We start from the raw sequence: 18,909 nt of genomic DNA, 5'->3' as shown, positions 1-18,909 counted from the left end.
TAACCACCTACTATATGCCAGACATTATTTAGTGCTGGGATACAGAAATGAATGACTAGGCTCTGCCCTGATAGAGCACATATGTTTAAGTGTGCAAAATACAAAGGGAACAGTGGACATATGGCATAATTCAGTCTGGAAGTGCCAGCACAGATTTCCCAGAGGAAGAGGCATTTAACAATGAGTTAGAATTTGCCCAGTAGAGACATGAGAAGGATTCCAGGTAGAGGGGAAATGTAAGAGAAGGCAGGCGTATTCCAGAGCTAGAGAAGATGGAGGCGGCACCCAAGGAGAAATGTTTTGGGGACTTTTGGCCCTCTGGTCTCAGTGTATGATTCACTGTCACTGACTATGGAAGTCTTTGCATGGCTTGTATTTCAACAGGGCGCTCTGAACTACAAAGCATAGAAACAGCCAGGGTAAGACAAGATTCACATCGATCTGAGTATCTGCCCAGCTTTGTGAAAACTCCATCTCTTTAATCTCTTATGAGCCAACCAGTTCCTCTCATCACTGAGACCCTCCTTAACTCAGGAGCTCTGGTTTCTTAGGACTGGCAAAAATCAGATGCCTGGTAAAACTCATTCATTCAGCAGACATTTGAGTACCAACTGTGTATTAATTTTATACCAGACTCTGTTTATATAATGGTGAATAAGATAGATATGGTCCCTGCTCTTATGGAGTACACAGTCTGCAGTGTACAACATGATGTGGGGAAGACCAGTAAACAGTTAACATACAGGGAGGTCAATGTTCTGTGTGACGGGAGGAGGAAGGGGGCAGAGGCTATCTCCATACCTAGTCTGTTGTCTTCCAGGGTTCTGAATGGGAACATTAACCTTTGCCCGTTTTCTTTCCCTCTCTAGTCCTGTTTGTCTTATTTGCATTCTTTTAGTCAGCTTCAGAGGTTCTTGAAGTAAGGACACATGGATGGGCTTGATAGGGTCCCCGGATCTCTTGAAATTGTGTGCAAAATTTTCTGTATGCATATTTTTTTCTGAGGAGTCTACGTATTTCAACAAATCCTTCAAATCTGCATTGTCTAATACTAGCCATGTGTGGTGATTTAAATTTAAATTAATTAAAACTAAATAAAATTTAATATGCAATTATTCACTTGCACTGGCCACATTTCCAGTGTCCAGTTCACTTGGTCTATTGCACAGCACATGTGGAGAGCACTTCTATCATCACACGAAGTTCTATTGAGCAGCACTACTTCAGTCTCTATTGAAAACAAAAATCCCTGACTACCATGACTCCACTAGTCTGCAGACACTTAAGAAACAGGGGTTTTGTGTGTGTGTGTATGTGCACATGCATGTGTACTTCCACCTTCCACATGCTCGTCAAGTAATTGGTCTCTGTGTCAGTCAGTTACTGTGCTAGGTGCTAGAACAGTTGTACAGAATCTGTGAGAAAGTTATTGCCCTTAAGGAGCTCAGGTTGAATCCAGTTGGTCTTTCCTCTAGTTAACAGTTGGCTGGACTTGAATGTATTTTTTTCCCCTTGTAAAATGTTACCCTTTTTGTTTATTTATTTTTAATTTATTTGTTTTTGGCTGCGTTGGGTCTTCATTGTTGCGCACGGGCTTTCTCTAGCTGTGGCGAGCAGGGACTACTCTCATTGCGGTGCGTGGGCTTCTCATGGCAGTGGCTTCTCTTGTTGCAGAGCACAGGCTCTAGGCACGCGGGCTTCAGTAGTTGTAGCACATGGTCTCAGTAGTTGTGGCTTGTGGGCTCTAGGGCCCAGGGCCAGTAGTTGTGGTGCATGGGCTTAGTTGCTCCGTGGCATGTGGGATCTTCCCGGACCAGGGCTTGAACCCATGTCCCCTGCATTGGCAGGTGGATTCTTAACCAGTGCACCATCAGCGAAGCCCATGGTACCCTTTTTAAAAATTTAATTTTTATTAGAGCCCCCCTCTCCTTACCCCTACTCTGGAGGTAACTACTATTAATAATTAAATGGTCTTTTTATGGACTGTTTTCTCTTCATAGATACATAAATCTATCTGTATTTTAAAATAAAAATGGGATCATGCCTTACAAATTTTTCTGCAAGTTGCTTTTCTCTAGGACTTTTAAAAAATAATAGCTGCCTTGTGTTCCATTGTGTGACTACACCTTACTTTAATCCATCCCCTATTGTTGAAATTTTAGGTATTTGCAGTTTTTCATTATTACAATCTATAGTGAACATCCTTATATCCTTTCACACTTGTACACGGTGCTTCTGTAGAACAAATTTTTAGTATAATTGCAGTCGATAGCTTTAAATACTGATTGATAGGTAATACCATTCTACCCTCCAAAAAGATTAAACCAATTTACATTCCCATCTGTAAGTAGTGTGAGAGGTAGAGGCAAAGGCAGCTGAATGTAGTGACTGAAATGGCTGGTTAGGCAACTGCATTTTCAAGTTTGGCTTTAGTTCCAGCTGTGTGTTGTAATCATGGGTTTCCCAGAAGGTCTGTATCTCTCAATGGATGACCTAGGTTTGCTTGGGTTAGTCTTGCTCCCAAAGGCTTAGTTTAGAGAAAATGGGCTCATTTCAAAGCCTCTTTAGGCTTTGGATCACTGGTCCTCAGGGCTGAGGATTTTCTAGAGCACAGAATTACTGAAAACATATTATTGAATTATTGAAAATGGAAGCAGAGTAGCTTAATGAATGTGACCAGGTTTGGGATGGATAAGTTTATTGGAGTCAGAGGTATCAACACCGAGGCACTCATTCTGCTTAGAACACTGCTTTGCACATGGCAAACAATGTTGTCTATGATTATGACTATTGCTTTCCTCCCCTCCAAACCCTCTGTGTACCCTCCTTTTCCTTTCATTTGAAGCTTGTCCATGTTTTCAAAACTGTAACATTTTTATCAGCCATTAACCACATCAAAACAGTTAAGAATTGCCTACTAAAGTTGACCAGTGATTCCACTTGTAACTATATACCTAGAGGAAACACTTGTTATGTACCCCAGAAGGCATGTATAAAAACATCCACAGCAGCATTCTTTTTTTTTTTTAATACATTTTATTTATTTATTTGTTTTTCGCTGCCTTGGGTCTTTGTTGCTGCGTGCGGGCTTTCTCTAGTTGCGGCGAGCGGGGGCTACTCTTTGTTGTGGTGCGCGGGCTTCTCAGTGCGGTGGCTTCTCTTGTGGTGGAGCACGGACTCTAGGCACGCAGGCTCAGTAGTTGTGGCGCATGGGCTTAGTTGCTTAGCGGCACGTAGGATCTTCCCGGGCCAAGGCTTGAGCCCGTGTGACCTGCACTGGCAGGCGGATTCTTAACCACTGCGCCACCAGGGAAGCCCCAAAATATCAGCAGATATTTTGTTGCTCTTCTTATCTGTATTTTGTTGAAATTCTTTCCCCTTTCTTTCCTCCCCTTCCCTTCCTTCCTTCTTTCCTTCTTCATCTTTTTCACTTCCTCCCTCCCTCCCTTCCTTCCTTCCTTTGCCAGAAATTCTTTCTGTTAGCAAAGCAAAGAATGACTTGGTTGTGATATACTATATGCAGTTTCACAGTCAGATATGATATTCTATGAATGGGACTTTAAAGGTCAGAAGTACCCTCCCCCCTTCACTATCACTTACTTTAGAAATAATATCCTTTGCAGCTCACTGCTGAGCAGCCTAGCACGTGAACAGGAGCACAAGCTCTGGGGCCAGGCTGCCTGTTCAAATCCTGGCCCTTCCACTTATCATAGCTTTGAGCAGGTTACCAATTTCTCTGTGGTTCACTTTCCTCAGGTTTAAAATGAGGGTTTTATATATATAAATGAGGGTTTATATATATATATATATATATATAATGTATAGCAGCATTCTTATAATAGCAAAAAACTGGAGACAACTGAAGTATCTGTCCATAAGACAATGGATAGATAATTATATATTCAGATAATTGTATAATAAGCAGCAGTAAAAATGAATGAATTATATGGATAAAACAGTGTTGAGTGAAAGAAGTCACAGATGAATGATTCCATTTATATAAAATTCAAAAACAGACAAGACAAATATATATTCCTAAAATGTTATATATATGTATGTATGTATATGTATATTTGGTAAAGAAAAGTAAAAGGATGAATAACACAAAATTCAGTGAAATAGTTTTCTCTTTGGTGGGAGGATGCGAGCAGGGAGGGGCACACAGGAAGCTTCAAAGGTCCTAGTAATATTCCATTTCTTTAGCTGGGTTGTATATAAATTGTACTGGTTTTATGCTTTTAAACTATACATACACAATATATTACATGTATGTATTATATCATTGTATGTATAATACCTTTCAAGGTAAAAAAAATTTTTTAATCGTTAAAAGATCTCTCTCCTTTTTTAACCTTTGGTTATCTCTGAAATAGTGATTCTCCTGGTCACGCACTGCACAACTCCCAAGGTCTATTTGACCTCCATGCAGCTGGTGGGTACCACTCCCAAGTGCCTCGGCCGTGGGTCGCTTTCACCAGCGATGGAAAAAGAGCACCATATGTCTGGAATTTTGGAAACAGTAATGATAAGCAATACATAATAATTTGCAAAAGTGACTGACCACTGTAATATGCCTTAGCAGATTCAAATAATGCTTCTTTATCATAACAGAGCTGAGATATCTAAAAGCAGTTTAGAGTTTTGGTAGTCTAGATTTGGCATACTTTCAGACACAAAGAGAGCCCTGTGCATTGCATTTCCTAACACTTTATTAATGTGACATCTAGACACAAAATTCTTGAAAATACTTCATTAATTCAAGTAAACAATAAATGATACAATTTTTCTGGTTCTTTTTTCTTGTAAACTTTCCAACATTTGAAATGGAGTAAGAATAGCTTTATATTTCATCCTAATTGCTAAATTGTCCAGAATCAGAATTGAGGCAAAATTATAAGAATTAAGAATTTTACAAGCAAAGGAATGTTAAAGATTGCCAGAAAATCACCAGAAGCTAGAAAAGAGATGTGGAACAGATTCACTCTCACAGTCCTCAGATGGAACCAACCCTATTGACACCTTGATCTCAGACTTCCAGTCCTCAGAGCTATGAGATAATTTCTGTTGTTTAAGCCAAAAGAAAAATAAAATTAAGTCCTACATCATGGGCTAAAATAAAGGTTGCCTCTGTTACTTGCTGGGTTATACCAAAAAATGATTACTGACAGTCATTGAAAGGAGAGTTGATTTTAAGTGATCCTTGTAGTGAGTACATAGAAACTACTGTCAAGGAGCTATTTCAGTTTTCTGAAAGCAAAATTTTATTTTAGGTGTCAAGTTTCTATATTATTCAAGTATTTAAAAATCAGAATTTAAAATCTATATCTGTATTAGCTATCAACAGAAAGTTGATCATTGAGATGACTTGGAATTGTTACTGGTCTGTTGTTATCACTCAGTATGCTGTCATAGTTCAGAACAAATATAGCCTTCATTTGTCCGTCGTAACTTTCTAAGCATTAACTGAAGGCATCTGATCTAGAATTGATAAATGTAAATTAAAAGATTCAGGTAAAAATACTTAAGAAAGTCAGAATCTTTGAGAAAGCCAGAGGGGAAAAAAGTGCTTAGAGTCAATGACCTTTTATTTAGCCCAAAGAGAAATATGAAAAACTTACTACTCCATAGTACCAAAATCAGAAAAGAAATTATTGCTTCTAACTCCATGGAATCATCAGTCATGTCCTCAGGTCCTTCATCCATTAATTTCACCTACTGAAGTTGGGTTTGACCCAGTTTTACTTCATTCTGGAGATTTCAAATGAATATTTGAAATTTGAAATCTGGGGCATTGTTCATCCTCACTGTGATGAGAAGGAAAGGTGTATGTAACTGGTTCTTGCTTGCTATCTATCCATAGCTATCTCTGCAGAAGATACAAAGCATGGGATATAAGCAAGTGTTATTCCCCCTTTCCCCTAGTCTATTGGCATTTATTTACTTTGTCTTCCTGAAGAAGTTTACTATAAACTAGATTTCAATTTTTGCTCTATCAATCTTCAATATCGATCTACTAAACAAAACTAAATATTGTTTAGTTTTCAGCTTAGTAGGCATTCCCAGAAGTTGTTATGGCAACATGGATGTTTTCATATGATAGCATGCAGCTGAGGGAATAATTTGAGGAAAAAATAAGTTTTGAGTTGATGTTGCAGACTCAGAGAAGAATGCCTGGATTCATTCTTGAACTTCTCCACATCTTGTCACAACTGTCTTCCCAGAGATGATTCTCAGTGGGACCATACTTCCTAATGGTAAGAAACAGAATGAATTCACTTCTGATATTGCCTGCCTCTCAAAACCAATCTTTGTTAAGTCTTGCAGCCCTGGGTCTGAGTTTCTCTTGTAAGAGTTAAGAAACAAACTGGAGGCACACCAAAAAAAAAAAAAAAAAAAAAAAAAAAAAAATCCTGGATTTCACTTCTTCCTTCAGAGATTTGTCCATGAGGGCTGCTGACACATAAGGATCTGCCCAGGCAGCAGACCATCACCAAGTAAACACTGGACAGTTCTTCCCAGAGCACCTCATTCTCCAGAGAGAATGGGTCTTCTTGAAGCTGGACTCAGAGAATGAAGATCCATTCCCTGGCACCGAAGTAACAGGAGAGCTGGAATATCTTGGTAATGCATCTGGCTGTGCAATGCTTCTTTTTCTCCTGGTCTTCCAGAGGTGAGAGGTCCTGCAATAGTTCAGGATAGGACTTGTGAAGAACCCTGGTGTTGATGGAGAATGATTTCCTTGAGCTGTGGTTTGTTGACAAATTTGGGGAAGTAATGGGGATATTTCAAAACGTATGAGCCATTCAGGCAGAACTATCTTGTCCAAGTCTTCAGTTACAGCTTCTCCAGTAGATGGCGCCTCTAACACTTTACTGCCCTCCTTCATTACATTGATAAAATTTTCTCCATTACTACTAATCCAAGTCCCCACATCCCTGGCCTCATGCTTTTAAATAAACTGGCATGTTGTTAATCCTTTTTTTTCCCCAGCTGTGACTCCAGACAGGATTCAAGAGGAGTTTTACAATCTTTTCTCTGGGTTTTAAAGAGACTTACTTTACCCTTCTGTGTTAGCCTGAATCCTTTTGATTCTTTCAGAAACAGGTAAAATAAGCACAGTTCTTATACATGAAGAGATCAAAGAAATGCAAAAACTGGGACTGTCATAACAAGACTTACTGTAAGCATGAGCTTTGTCCAGAGAGAGCAAGGCCTAGTTGAGAGGAAGGTTAAGATCAATGTCTTGAGGGCACTTCAGAAAAATCTCTCAGGGGCTCTTAACCTTTTTTGTGACATAGATCTTTGGTAGTCTGGTAAAGCCTATGGGTCCCTTCTCAGAATATTGTTTTTAAATGCATAAAATTAAGTTTGTTGTAATAGACAGTCAACCAGTTAAGTTGCAATACAGCTATCAAAATAGTTCAGAAATCTGTGATATAATACCAAGTGAAGCAGAAACAGAAAGACAAATACCATATGATATCACTTACATGTGGAATCTAATGTAACATATATGTGGAATCTATGACACGAATGAATTTATCTACGAAACAGAAACAGACTCACAGACATAGAGAATAGAGTTGTGGTTGCTAAGGGGGAAGAGGGGTGGGGACGGATGGATTGGGAGGTTGGGATTAGCAGATGCAAACTATTATATATAGAATGGATAAACAACAAGGTCCTACTGTATAGCACAGGGAACTATATTCAATATCCTCTGATAAACCACGATGGAAAAGAATATGAAAAAGAATGTATATATACATATAACTGAATCACTTTACAGCAGAAATTAACACAACATTGTAAATCAACTATACTTTAATAAAATAAATTTTAAAATTAAAAAAATCTGTGATCTAATAGTATAATGCATGTACTTTCTTATGAATGCATAAATTTACAAGATCTAATGGCAGGTCCAACAACTACCATTATCTTGAAGTAGTAGTAATGAGCATAAAGCAGTAACAGTAATGTGATATAACATTATCTGTTATTTCTATTGGTGACAAAAATCACGGGTAAGGTTAATATTACTGTAGTTTGCTGCTTATCTTTATTGAAGGAAGTGCTTTCAATTAGAGATGAATGAAAATAAAGCTGCAGTTTTTTCCCTAACGAAGTAACCAATTGAATTCTATCCATGGACCCCTTGGGAGTTAGTAGAATCCCGGTAGAAACACCTCCTAGCAGCAGAGTGGTGAATGGATTACAGAGCAAGGCTGAAGGCAGGTACTGGGGTGACCCTCAGTCCTCAGCCCAGGCAGTTATCAACATTCCCAAGGGATTTGGATTGACAAGGAGGAGCCACTGGAGCCTGAATTCCACCCTGAGGGCTAAGAACTTTGCTGAAGACACCTGCCCGGTGCCAGGTTCTGGGATACCGCACACTGCAGAGAGAATGTGTAAACCATCACCGCAAGGGATTGATGAGCACTTTTTACTAACTTCCAGCACCACAGAGGATGATGTTAACAGCCACCAGAGTTCGACAGACTTGGGTTACAATGCCTTTTCTGCAATTACAGAAGCTGTATAACCTTGGGCAAGTTTATCTTTCAGTGTCCTCATTTATAAAATGGAGTAATAAAAATGTTTATCGTGATCACAGGGTTATGGTTAATTAAAGTGCTGTAATTCATTGTGTTGCCTGTAGATAAATACTGGATAAATGAAGGTTGTTAAATGTGAGTTGAATGAATCTGCCCGATGACCTTTCAAGAGGGGAATCTATTCTTTTTCTACTCCCTGTTTTTCCCTCTTTGCTTAAATCCAAGAGAGGAATTAAGACCTTCTCCTTTGGGAAGGTAGACGTTCAGTCTCTGGCTTCTAGATACTACCAAGTTTCCACGTGTTGTCAACATCTTTTTAATGTCGAATACTTTTCTTGAACACCTGCAGCCTGCTGGGGGCTGGAAGAAAATCCTCAACACTGTCTCGCGGTAGCTTTTGAAGTGAAAACCCGTGGGTAAGAATCCACAGTAATTGAAGTTCCTCAATCAGAAGCTGGGTTAATTAATATTGACCAGACCACAACTGGAACATATGGGAACAGTAATAATCGTGGAATTCTATGCACTGTTGTTTACTTCATTAAAAAGACATTAAATCCATTTTATAATTAAACTCCGAACCCCAGGAAATGTCTCTTTCCCAACTTTTTCTTTATCTGCGAGGTCACAATGCTCCCGAACCCTTCTTTCAAAGATTCAAACAGGAGGTTAATTGTGCTAGAGTAAATTGAGTAGTAAATCATACCTGGAACAAATATTCAACTGTTTCCATTCCGCAGGCAAATTTACGTTTATCTGTTCAAATCAGAGGCAAAAACAGTTCTCCGACGAGGATGGGATTCGAACCCACGCGTGCAGAGCACAATGGATTAGCAGTCCATCGCCTTAACCACTCGGCCACCTCGTCCCCGAAACCTCCTGCTTCCTGCTAGCTATAGGGAGCAAAACTAGGGGGATGTGACGCAATGTGATAGAAGCCGCCATTTTGTACGGAAGCAAAGCTCCTATCCTTTTGATAGCAAGAAATCAAAAGAAGATGGCCGCTCCCACACTGTGGTGGATCTACAATGGGAATGGACAAAGGAAAATTCGGTAGAAAATGAGATAACCTTGAAAGAAATAAAATCGGCATACAGGTTGCAAAGGAAGTTTGATTAAAGGAGTCTTAGGAAGGCTCTGGAGCCTAAGGGGCGGGGCCCACGCGTTGAGCGGTTTTGCGCATGCGCTCCAACTAGGCGGTTAGATTTGAATGCTTCACTGAGGCCGTCTGGGTGTTGTGAGGTGACGTCGAGGGGTGGCGGTGAGATACCTCTCTGAGAAGCGTGCGGACGGCAAACAAGTCTGAGGAGAATTTCTCAAGCAGTTGGGCCGCGGTGGGTAACTTTCGGCCTGGGCTTCGCGCGGAGGGATTTAGGTTTTGTCTGAGCGGTCTGAAGGCCCCGCGGTGGGAGGTGGGAGACACTCCTACAGCCAAACTGCCTCGGAGCTCGCTGGGCTTAGGTACAGACGCTTCTCCGCGGGTGCGGGGCTCTTTTTTTCCTCATCTCGGCCTGCACATGTGCCGCCTCCCAACTCCCTAGCAGTCCCCGTCCACACCTGGGCCCCACGGCGAGGGGCACCCGGCTCGCTGGCCCGCGGCGTCCCGGCCCGCGGCGCCCCGCCCCGCCCCGCCATCTTCTGTCAAGGTTCCGGTACTCTTCCTCGCACCCCAGTTTCTTTTCCTTGGGGAACTCGCGGCTGTTCGCACTTCTTACTCAATCTTTTCTTAGCTATAAATGAAGTGACAGCAATAAGTGATTTTAAACTCTCGGCTTATGGTTTATTTACAATGTCTGATCGAGTGTTAGCAGCACTGAGCAGATTTTGGGTTTCCGGCGGATGTAATAACATAAATAAAGCCAATATTAGTACACCACAAATAAGTTTTTAAAAAGTCTTCCTCTGTCCATTATTAGGCCAGAGTTAAGGAGTCTTTTCTTGCTGTTTATCTCAATACTGGAGTTTAAGAAAAAGTTCTAAAAAAATACATTGCCGATTGGAATTTTGAAGATAGGTTTATAGAGAGATGACAGAGAAGACCAAAGCAGAATTTACTATAGGTATTAAGATTGAAGTTTTCGGTTTAGTTGAATAAGTCGAATTCCTCAGATTTGTATTGGGTTCTTTGTTGTCTTGTGCCAGGGCTGGGAGCGGATGATTGAGTCCCTCATCTAGGGTTTACAGTCCAGAACGGGAAAGAATTAATATACACAGATAACTATAAAACAGGACAATGTAAAGGATTATAGGACATTCTAAAGGAATATGGGAGCACAGAAAAGGTTATCTGATGCTTTTTGGCAATGGAGACTAAAGGAGGCTTCTTGGAGAAAGTGGTATTTGAGGTGGAACTTGAAGGGAAGAATGATTTATAGAGATGAGGAGTTAACGTAAGATTTTGCTAATTAAAGTTTGGGTTCAAAGCAGTATAATTCTTTTTGACTATGTGAATGGCTAGAAATGTTTACAAGATTGACAAATAGATGTAAACTGAGTAAAAATATTTGGAGTGGTAGTATTAATGATGTGTTTGATGCTAAGTAAGAGATGGTAGAAGACACTCTAGTTATTGTTAGTAGGACAGTGCTGGCCAATAAAACTTTCATTGTTAATGGTAATGTTTTATTTCTGCACTAACACGGTACTCATTAGTCCCATGTGATGAACACCTGCAATGTGTCCATTGTAACAAGAACTATATTGTAAATTTTATTTCATTTTAATTAATTTAAATTTAAATGATATAGACTCTAGACCTGTTCTGTATTGGACAGCACAGATCTAGAATCTATATCATTGGACACTATGAAATATATTAATTCTAGATAGTGGTGAAGTAAATGGAGGAGTGGACAAATAGCTAGATAGTAGATTTTCAGGTTTTGCAGGCTCCATGGTCTACATGATCTCTGTCACATTTCTTCTTTTTATTCCTTTTTTTTGTTCTCTGTAACTGATTTAAAATGTAAAAAACTACTGTTAAAGGCCCATTTGGCCCAGCAGCTGTAGTTTGTGGACCTCTGGATTATTTAGACTAGTAGTTCCCAAATTTTCTTGGCTCATTGTGCCCCTAGGACAAAAGAAATACCTAACAGTTCTATCAATATTTATTAAGTGCTTAGGTCCAAACAATTTTAGAAGTTGTTGTTAAGTGATTCTACCTGCTTAGTAGCCATTTGAAAAAAATAATATACATAAATTGAAGTAAAAGATAATATTTTAATTTTATTCATAAATACTTACAATTATTTACTAATTGGATATGTGTGCCTGTTGAATATTGCACACCTTTTAGATTTTGGAATCAGATTGGATACTGCCACCCTCATTTCCAGTACCACATTGATCAAAAGTACTTGCTTTATATCACAGGAACTGCCAAAAATCCAGCTTTGCGATAATATGTTATCAAAACTAATGTAATGTGAATGGGTACTATTTTGAGCTAGCAGTGATGTATAGATGTTGAGAATTGTTGTTTCTCTCAAAAGTTCAAAATATCCCAGAACACCTTTGTGAGTAAGCTGTAGCACCCCTACCTGTGTGCCAAGTGCACAGTTCTGGAACCAATCAGTAATCAATTAATGTGACAGTGATCAAAAGTTCAACCATAATAGCATTTTACACGTGAAGCTTAATGTGAGAACCTGGAGTCTCCTGTTTCTGTTGGAGGTGGAACTTACAGATATGTACTGAATAGAATATTTTTAAAAGAGGACATCAATAAGCTTTGAATCTTATTACTTAATCAAGTGCCAGCTGGTCTGCAGGCTAAACAAGAATGATGCACGATGACTGTTTCAAACAATGAAGATGTTTAGGTGATCCTGATTTGATAGTATTTACTTTTTTTTTTTTTGCGGTACGCGGGCCTCTCACTGTTGTGGCCTCTCCCGTTGCGGAGCACAGGCTCCGGACGCGCAGGCTCAGCGGCCATGGCTTACGGGCCTAGCCGCTCCACGGCATGTGGGATCTTCCCGGACCGGAGCACGAACCTGCATCCCCTGCATCGGCAGGCGGACTCTCAACCACTGCGCCACCAGGGAAGCCCGTATTTACTATTTTTAATCTGTGAATTTTTAATATATCACTGAATTTGAAAATATTTCCAAAAGAAGAAAAAAATGCAAGACATAGATCATGAAGCCCCCAAAATAATATTTTTTTTTTTTTTTGCGGTACGCGGGCCTCTCACCACCGCGGCCTCTCCCGTCGCGGAGCACAGGCTCCGGACGCGCAGGCCCAGCGGCCATGGCCCATGGGCCCAGCCGCTCCGCGGCATGTGGGATCCCCCCGGACCGGGGCACGAACCCGTGTCCCCTGCATCGGCAGGCGGACTCTCAACCACTGCGCCACCAGGGAAGCCCCAAAATAATATTTTTAATTTAAAAATTTAAGTTATTACATACTATCCTCTTTCCCAAAAGCAACCACCTTCACTACTTTAAGTTAGTTATTTTGTATCGAAAGAAAGCTCTCTTGGGACTTCCCTGGTGGCACAGTGGTTAAGAATCCACCTGCCAATGCAGTGGACATGGATTCGAGCCCTAGTCCGGGAAGATCACATATGCTGCGGAGCAACTAAGCCCATGTGCCACAACTAATGAGCCTGCGCTCTAGAGCCCTCGAGCCACAACTACTGAGCCCGAGCACCACAACTACTAAAGCCCGTGCACCCTAGAGCCTGCATGCTGCAACTACTGAAGCCCGCACACCTAGAGCCCGTGCTCCGCAACAAGAGAAGCCACCGCAATGAGAAGTCCACACACTGCAACAAAGAGTAGCTCCCGTTCGCCACAACTAGAGAAAGCCCATGAGCAGCAGTGAAGACCCAAAGCAACCAAAAAAAAAAAACTCTCTTACCCGCAACCACCTCCACCTGCATCCGGAGCCTGTGCGCCGCAACGGGAGAGGCCACAGCAGTGAGAGGCCTGTGTACCGCAAAAAAATAAATAAATAAAATTAAATAAAAAATAAAAATATTATTTTAAGTAGATATAGGTGTTATCTGTGAACAGGAGGTAAGTGAAACCAGAAGAATGGATAAACAGACTGAGAAAGTGATGGAGGACAAAAGGAGAGGGTCAGAGATCAAATCCTAGAAGATACCCATCACCTTATATCTATATTAACAGCTAATTAAATAAATCAATACTGAAAAATAAGCAGACTTTCACTTCAGGTTCAAGTTCATTATGAAGTATTCTTTAATTTGACTTGTTATATATGATGAAAGCATGTAAAATAAGATATCTTTTAAGTACCTGTTTTTTTGTTGTTTTGGTTTTTTACTTATTGCTAAAAGTGTAAGAACATTGATTCTGACAGTTTGTGTATGTGGTATTTTATTTTTTTCTAAGTAAGTATTTTAGTCTTTTTATCTATCTATCCATCTATTTATTTATTTTTGGTTGCCTTGGGTCTTTGTTGCAGTGCGCCGGTTTCACATTGTAGTAGATTCTCTTGTTGCGGAGCACGGGCTCTAGGCGCGTGGGCTCCAGTAGTTGTGGCACGTGGGCTCAGTAGTTGTGGCTCGCGGGCTCTAGAGTGCAGGCTCAGTAGTTGTGGCGCACGCTTAGTTGCTCTGTGGCATGTGGGATCTTCCCGGACCAGGACTCAAACCCATGTCTCCTGCCTTGGCAGGCGGATTCTTAACCACTGTGCCACCAGGGAAGTCCATATGTATGTGGTATTAATTTAGTATTTAGTAGAAATGCTCATATTGTTGAGTCAGAATCTCTAGCTATTCTATTTTTTGAAATCTGCAATGGAATTTTTTCTTACCCAGGGATAAAGTTCTAAGGTTAAAATGCATAAAGTGAAAATATAGGCATGGATAGGTAGAAGATAAGACCAGTTAAAGAAACTTCAGGTTATGCTTCTTATTGCACACTCTTTCCAAGACAGATACTCATTGAGTGAAATTGTAAACATAATCAACTACGCTGTTTAAAATGTTTTTTCCCTCGTTTATTTATTTATTTATTTTAGCTGCCCCAGCTCTTTGTTGCAGCATGCAGACTTAGTTGCAGAAGGATAAGGGATCTAGTTCCCCAACCAGAGATCGAACCTGGGCCCCCTGCATTGGGAGTGCAGAGTCTTACCCACTGGACCACCAGGGAAGCCCCTAAAATGTTATTTTTATGCCTTAAATTTTTTTTTGCTCCAGTACTTAAAGTTAAATTTTCATAAGATAAATATGCATTTATGCAAATCTACTTTATGCAAATATCAGTATTTTGATAGCTGATTGACTATATTTTGAGATTGAATTATTATATAATCCATAAACTCATATAAACTAGGACAAATTTTTATTTGAACCGTTAAAGTCCATATCATTCCAATCAGAGTTAGTCACTGATTTCCTCTTGAATATGAGAATTTTCTAGGATTGGTCATTATTAGAGAATAGTTTAAAATCCTCAAAATTTCTCATGTTTCATAGCCCCATAGTGAAGTTTTTACTTTTTTTGGCTCTCCCACAGAAAGTAATCCTGATTACAACTCTGCTCTGCTCTTAATCTCTTCACAGATTACAACTTCTCTTCCTTTTTTCTCACCTTTTCTCATATTGTGTATTTGTTACAGAAACAGTTTTTCTTCGAAAATGGATGGGATGTCTTCAGAGGCTAATGAAGAAAAGTAAGTTTGGGAAATGCAGCTAAAAATGTTCAACTCTTTATCAGGGAAAGATACTTTTCCAATTAGTAAGACATGTTTATAACTTCTGAAATGTTTTCCCAGTCTGTTCCAGGGAAAAGAAGTAAATGTTACAAAGTCACAGCACTCCCTGCCATATCTTTATATAAATTCATCTAGAGTCAAAACTGAGAGGGACTTTAGAGACCACTTCCTATCTCTTCAATTTAAGGATGAGAAAATTGAGGCCCGAAGAAATGAAATGATTTGTCTAAAGTTGGCATCACAAACTAGTGGCAGTTTACAGCCTACAGGCATATATATATATGACAAAGAAAAAATTGTCTACACAATAAACAATGTTTTTTAATTTTTGAATTAATTGCCAAGATTTCATGCAATAATTAGATTTTCAGCTTTTCCTGAAAAATCAAGTGGTGCAACACTGGGCTCATATTCTTGCTTGGCAACAACTAACCTGAGCAGAGTACATAATAGCTGTGATGATCAAACCAGGCAGGAAGGAAACCAGACTAAGTTGTCTGTTTGGCTACCATAGCCAGTTGAATATTCAAAACCTGCTCTAAAAATCACACTGTAGTAAAACCAGAACTAGAGTCTCTTGATTTATGGTCCATTTATCTCTTTTTTTTTTTTTGGCTGCACTGCGGCTTGCAGGATCTTAGTTCCCTGACCAGGGATTGAACCACAGCTATAGCAGTGAAAGCACTGAGTCCTAACCACTGGACCGCCAGAGAATTCCCTTTCTTTTTTTTTTTTTCGTTTGGTCCATTTATCTTATAATTATGCTTATATAAATCAATATGGTAAATTATGTTTTACTGATTGTTTTTCAAGAGATAGTCTTATGGTATACCATATGTATTTTAAAACACTGACTTTCTAAATACTGAATTTAAGTCTTGTAATATAAATTTTATTAAGTGAAAGTGACGCCAAGTGTTAAGTGATGACCAATTTAAAAGCACGTAAGGGATGTTGTAATGATGGGTATTAGAAATTGTTTTTTACCGCTATGTATATAAATTTTTTTTTCCTCTTTCAGTGACAATGTAGAGAGACCTGTTAGAAGACGACATTCCTCAGTAAGAAACACTTATTTGAGCTAATAATTGTTACCTTTTATTGAATAATGACTACATACCACGGTAATTTTGAATGACATCACCATCCCAACCCCCCTGGCTTCTATTGCTCTCTGGATAAAGACTCAAATATTTAACCTGGGCTTCCCTGGTGGCACAGTGGTTGAGAGTCCACCTGCTGATGCAGGGGCACAGGTTCGTGCCTTGGTCTGGGAAGATCCCACATGCTGTGGAGCGGCTGGGCCCGTGAGCCATGGCCGCTGAGCCTGCGCATCCGGAGCCTGTGCTCCACAACAGGAGAGGCCACAACAGTGAGAGGCCCGCATACCACAAAAAAAAAAAAAAAAAAAAAATTTAACCTGATTACACAATTCTGTAAATATACTAAAATTCCTATTTTATGGGTTTCATGTAATTTAATATATTCTATGCTGTGTAAATTATACTTTAATAAAGCTGTTTAAAAAATATATTTAAATGTGTACAAAGCTGTAGCAAGACACACAATAATCCAACTCAAACCGATTTAAGCACAAAATTTATTGGGTTATGAAATTGAGAAAATCCAAAGATAGGGATGATGTTAGGCACAATTTAACCAATCAGGTGTTCCAACAGTAGCACCAGAGGTTGTAGGGTACTTTCACTGTAAGTATCTTTGCCACAAACAGTTTTGCCACATAACTAATTGGCAGCAGTGCAATTTAGCTGTAAAGGTTAAATAACTAATTGATAGTTTGATTTCATTTCTTCATTGATGCAGTACTCTCATTTTTATATTACATAAATCTGAGATACGCCAAGGTCTCCAAGGCAGAGTTGAACCCATTTCTCCCACAGAATTTTGGAACATCTCTCAACAGACATATGGCATTATGCCAAGAACAAACAACTGTGTGGAAGGGTTTTATAATGCAATACAAAGCTCAGTTACAAATATGTATCCTAGTATTTGGAAACTGATAATTTGTCTTAATGAATAAAGAAATTTTAATGAAAATGAAAAAGCGCGATGCCAAATGAAGGGAACGAATCAATAAACTAAAAAATGTATAAAATACTATGAGCAAAAGACAGAAGGCAAGTGCTTAGGTACAACCCACAAAATAAAATCAGTTATTTGCTCAGTATTGCCATGAATCTACACACATTTTAAATGTATTCAAGTATTTCATATCTTGCAATAAAGTCTTTAACTTTCTTATTCATTTTTCATGTTTCATTGTGTCCTCTTTAATGTCCCTCTTTTATCTTTTATAGCAAAATTGCCTTACGGCCAGTTATGCAGCAAAAATGTTTGCAGCAAAGATGTCTGTGACAAATATACTTATGGTGAAAGTACTGGACATGATCACCAGTACTAGGATTTCATTCTTTTTACTCTGATCCCTTTCTCTGGGTAATCTCCATTATCAGAACGGGCTCTCCCTCTGTGAATACTACAGTACATCTAGCTCTCCCAACTTCCAGGTTCAAGTCCTACATGAAAAATAGTGTCTATTTCCTCAGGATAAAACACAAAGGAAACAGAATACTCAGGATTGAATCATGTTGGCTTGATTGTCTTGACCATATCTTGATATGGGTCAAGTCCTCATTACCAAACCGGTCACTATTGACAAAAGAATATCATGTGCAGATTGTTCTCAGCCAGGGCTACCTGTTGAACCCTAGAGTTGGAGTAGAGCTTTACTGAGACCACATGGGATGAGAGTAGGCAAAATAATTGGGGAATGTGGGCGAGGAGAAGGGAATAGATGCCGAATATTTAAAGCAGCCACAAAGTATACCACTGAGCAATATGAGTTTGAGGAGTTTTAGAGGTTTTTACAGGAATTTTAGCATCTCTACCTTTCTGCTCATGGTATAACTTGAAATGAAGTGATTATTAATAGACATTGCAGATTTTCTTGAATAATTCTGTTCTAGATTTTGAAATGCAGATTTTCTTGAATAATTCTGTTCTAGATTTTGAAACCCCCAAGGAGTCCTCTTCAGGACCTCAGAGGTGGGAATGGGAATGAAACTGTTCAGGTAAGTCTCTGGTACAAATGCTTTATGGATGACTATTTTCAGTGATTTTTTCTTTTGCGGCACGCGGGCCTCTCACTGTTGTGGCCTCTCCCATTGCGGAGCACAGGCTCCGGATGTGCAGGCTCAGCGGCCATGGCTCACAGGCCCAGCCGCTCCACGGCATGTGGGATCTTCCCAGACCGGGGCATTTATTTTTTTTTTTTTTTGTCAGTGATATTTTTAATAGTTAGAAACTTTATTAGCTATATGAAGGGAGAATGTCATAAATGATTCTCAACTGAATATGTACAAGTAAGCATCCCATGGCCTTAAGGTTAAAATTCAAACACTTGAGCAAGCTGGCACTCTTGATTTTTAACCCCATTTGCTTTTCCAGACTTCTTTCTTGCCACTCTTATACATGTATCTCACCATTCAGAACTGTTTACCATTCCCCAAACAGACATGAACTGTCAAGCCTGCAGGTATTTACATGTGATGTTACCTCTGTCTAGATGGCTAGTCCCTCATTCTTCATTTATCTGCCAATATTTTATTAAAAAAATTTTTTTCAAACACACTGTAAAGTA

The 18,909-nt window shown here is 39.5% G+C and overlaps 1 protein-coding gene and 2 non-coding genes across 3 annotated transcripts in view; 1 reads left to right on the top strand and 2 right to left on the bottom strand.

The window, feature by feature from the left end:
- Positions 1-6,988: 6,988 nt before the first annotated feature.
- On the bottom strand, positions 6,989-7,108 carry LOC112391293 (small nucleolar RNA SNORA26). The gene has a single exon (XR_003001458.1). It is a non-coding gene; the product is annotated as a small nucleolar RNA SNORA26 (small nucleolar RNA).
- A 2,236-nt stretch (positions 7,109-9,344) lies between these two features.
- Positions 9,345-9,426, bottom strand: TRNAS-GCU (transfer RNA serine (anticodon GCU)). The gene has a single exon. It is a non-coding gene; the product is annotated as a tRNA-Ser (tRNA).
- Positions 9,427-9,805: 379 nt separating this feature from the next.
- KNL1 (kinetochore scaffold 1) overlaps positions 9,806-18,909 on the top strand; it is a 59,967-nt gene continuing 50,863 nt past the window's right edge. The window contains 4 exon segments of the mRNA XM_024732601.1: positions 9,806-9,892; positions 15,150-15,203; positions 16,267-16,306; positions 18,275-18,340. Coding sequence (XP_024588369.1) covers positions 15,169-15,203; positions 16,267-16,306; positions 18,275-18,340 — 141 coding nt within the window. The 5' untranslated portion in view covers positions 9,806-9,892; positions 15,150-15,168.

This window comes from Neophocaena asiaeorientalis, unplaced genomic scaffold (assembly GCF_003031525.2).
Source record: "Neophocaena asiaeorientalis asiaeorientalis breed wild unplaced genomic scaffold, Neophocaena_asiaeorientalis_V1.1 scaffold119, whole genome shotgun sequence".
NCBI lineage: Eukaryota > Metazoa > Chordata > Mammalia > Artiodactyla > Phocoenidae > Neophocaena > Neophocaena asiaeorientalis.
This window is presented reverse-complemented; position numbering and strand designations above follow the sequence as displayed.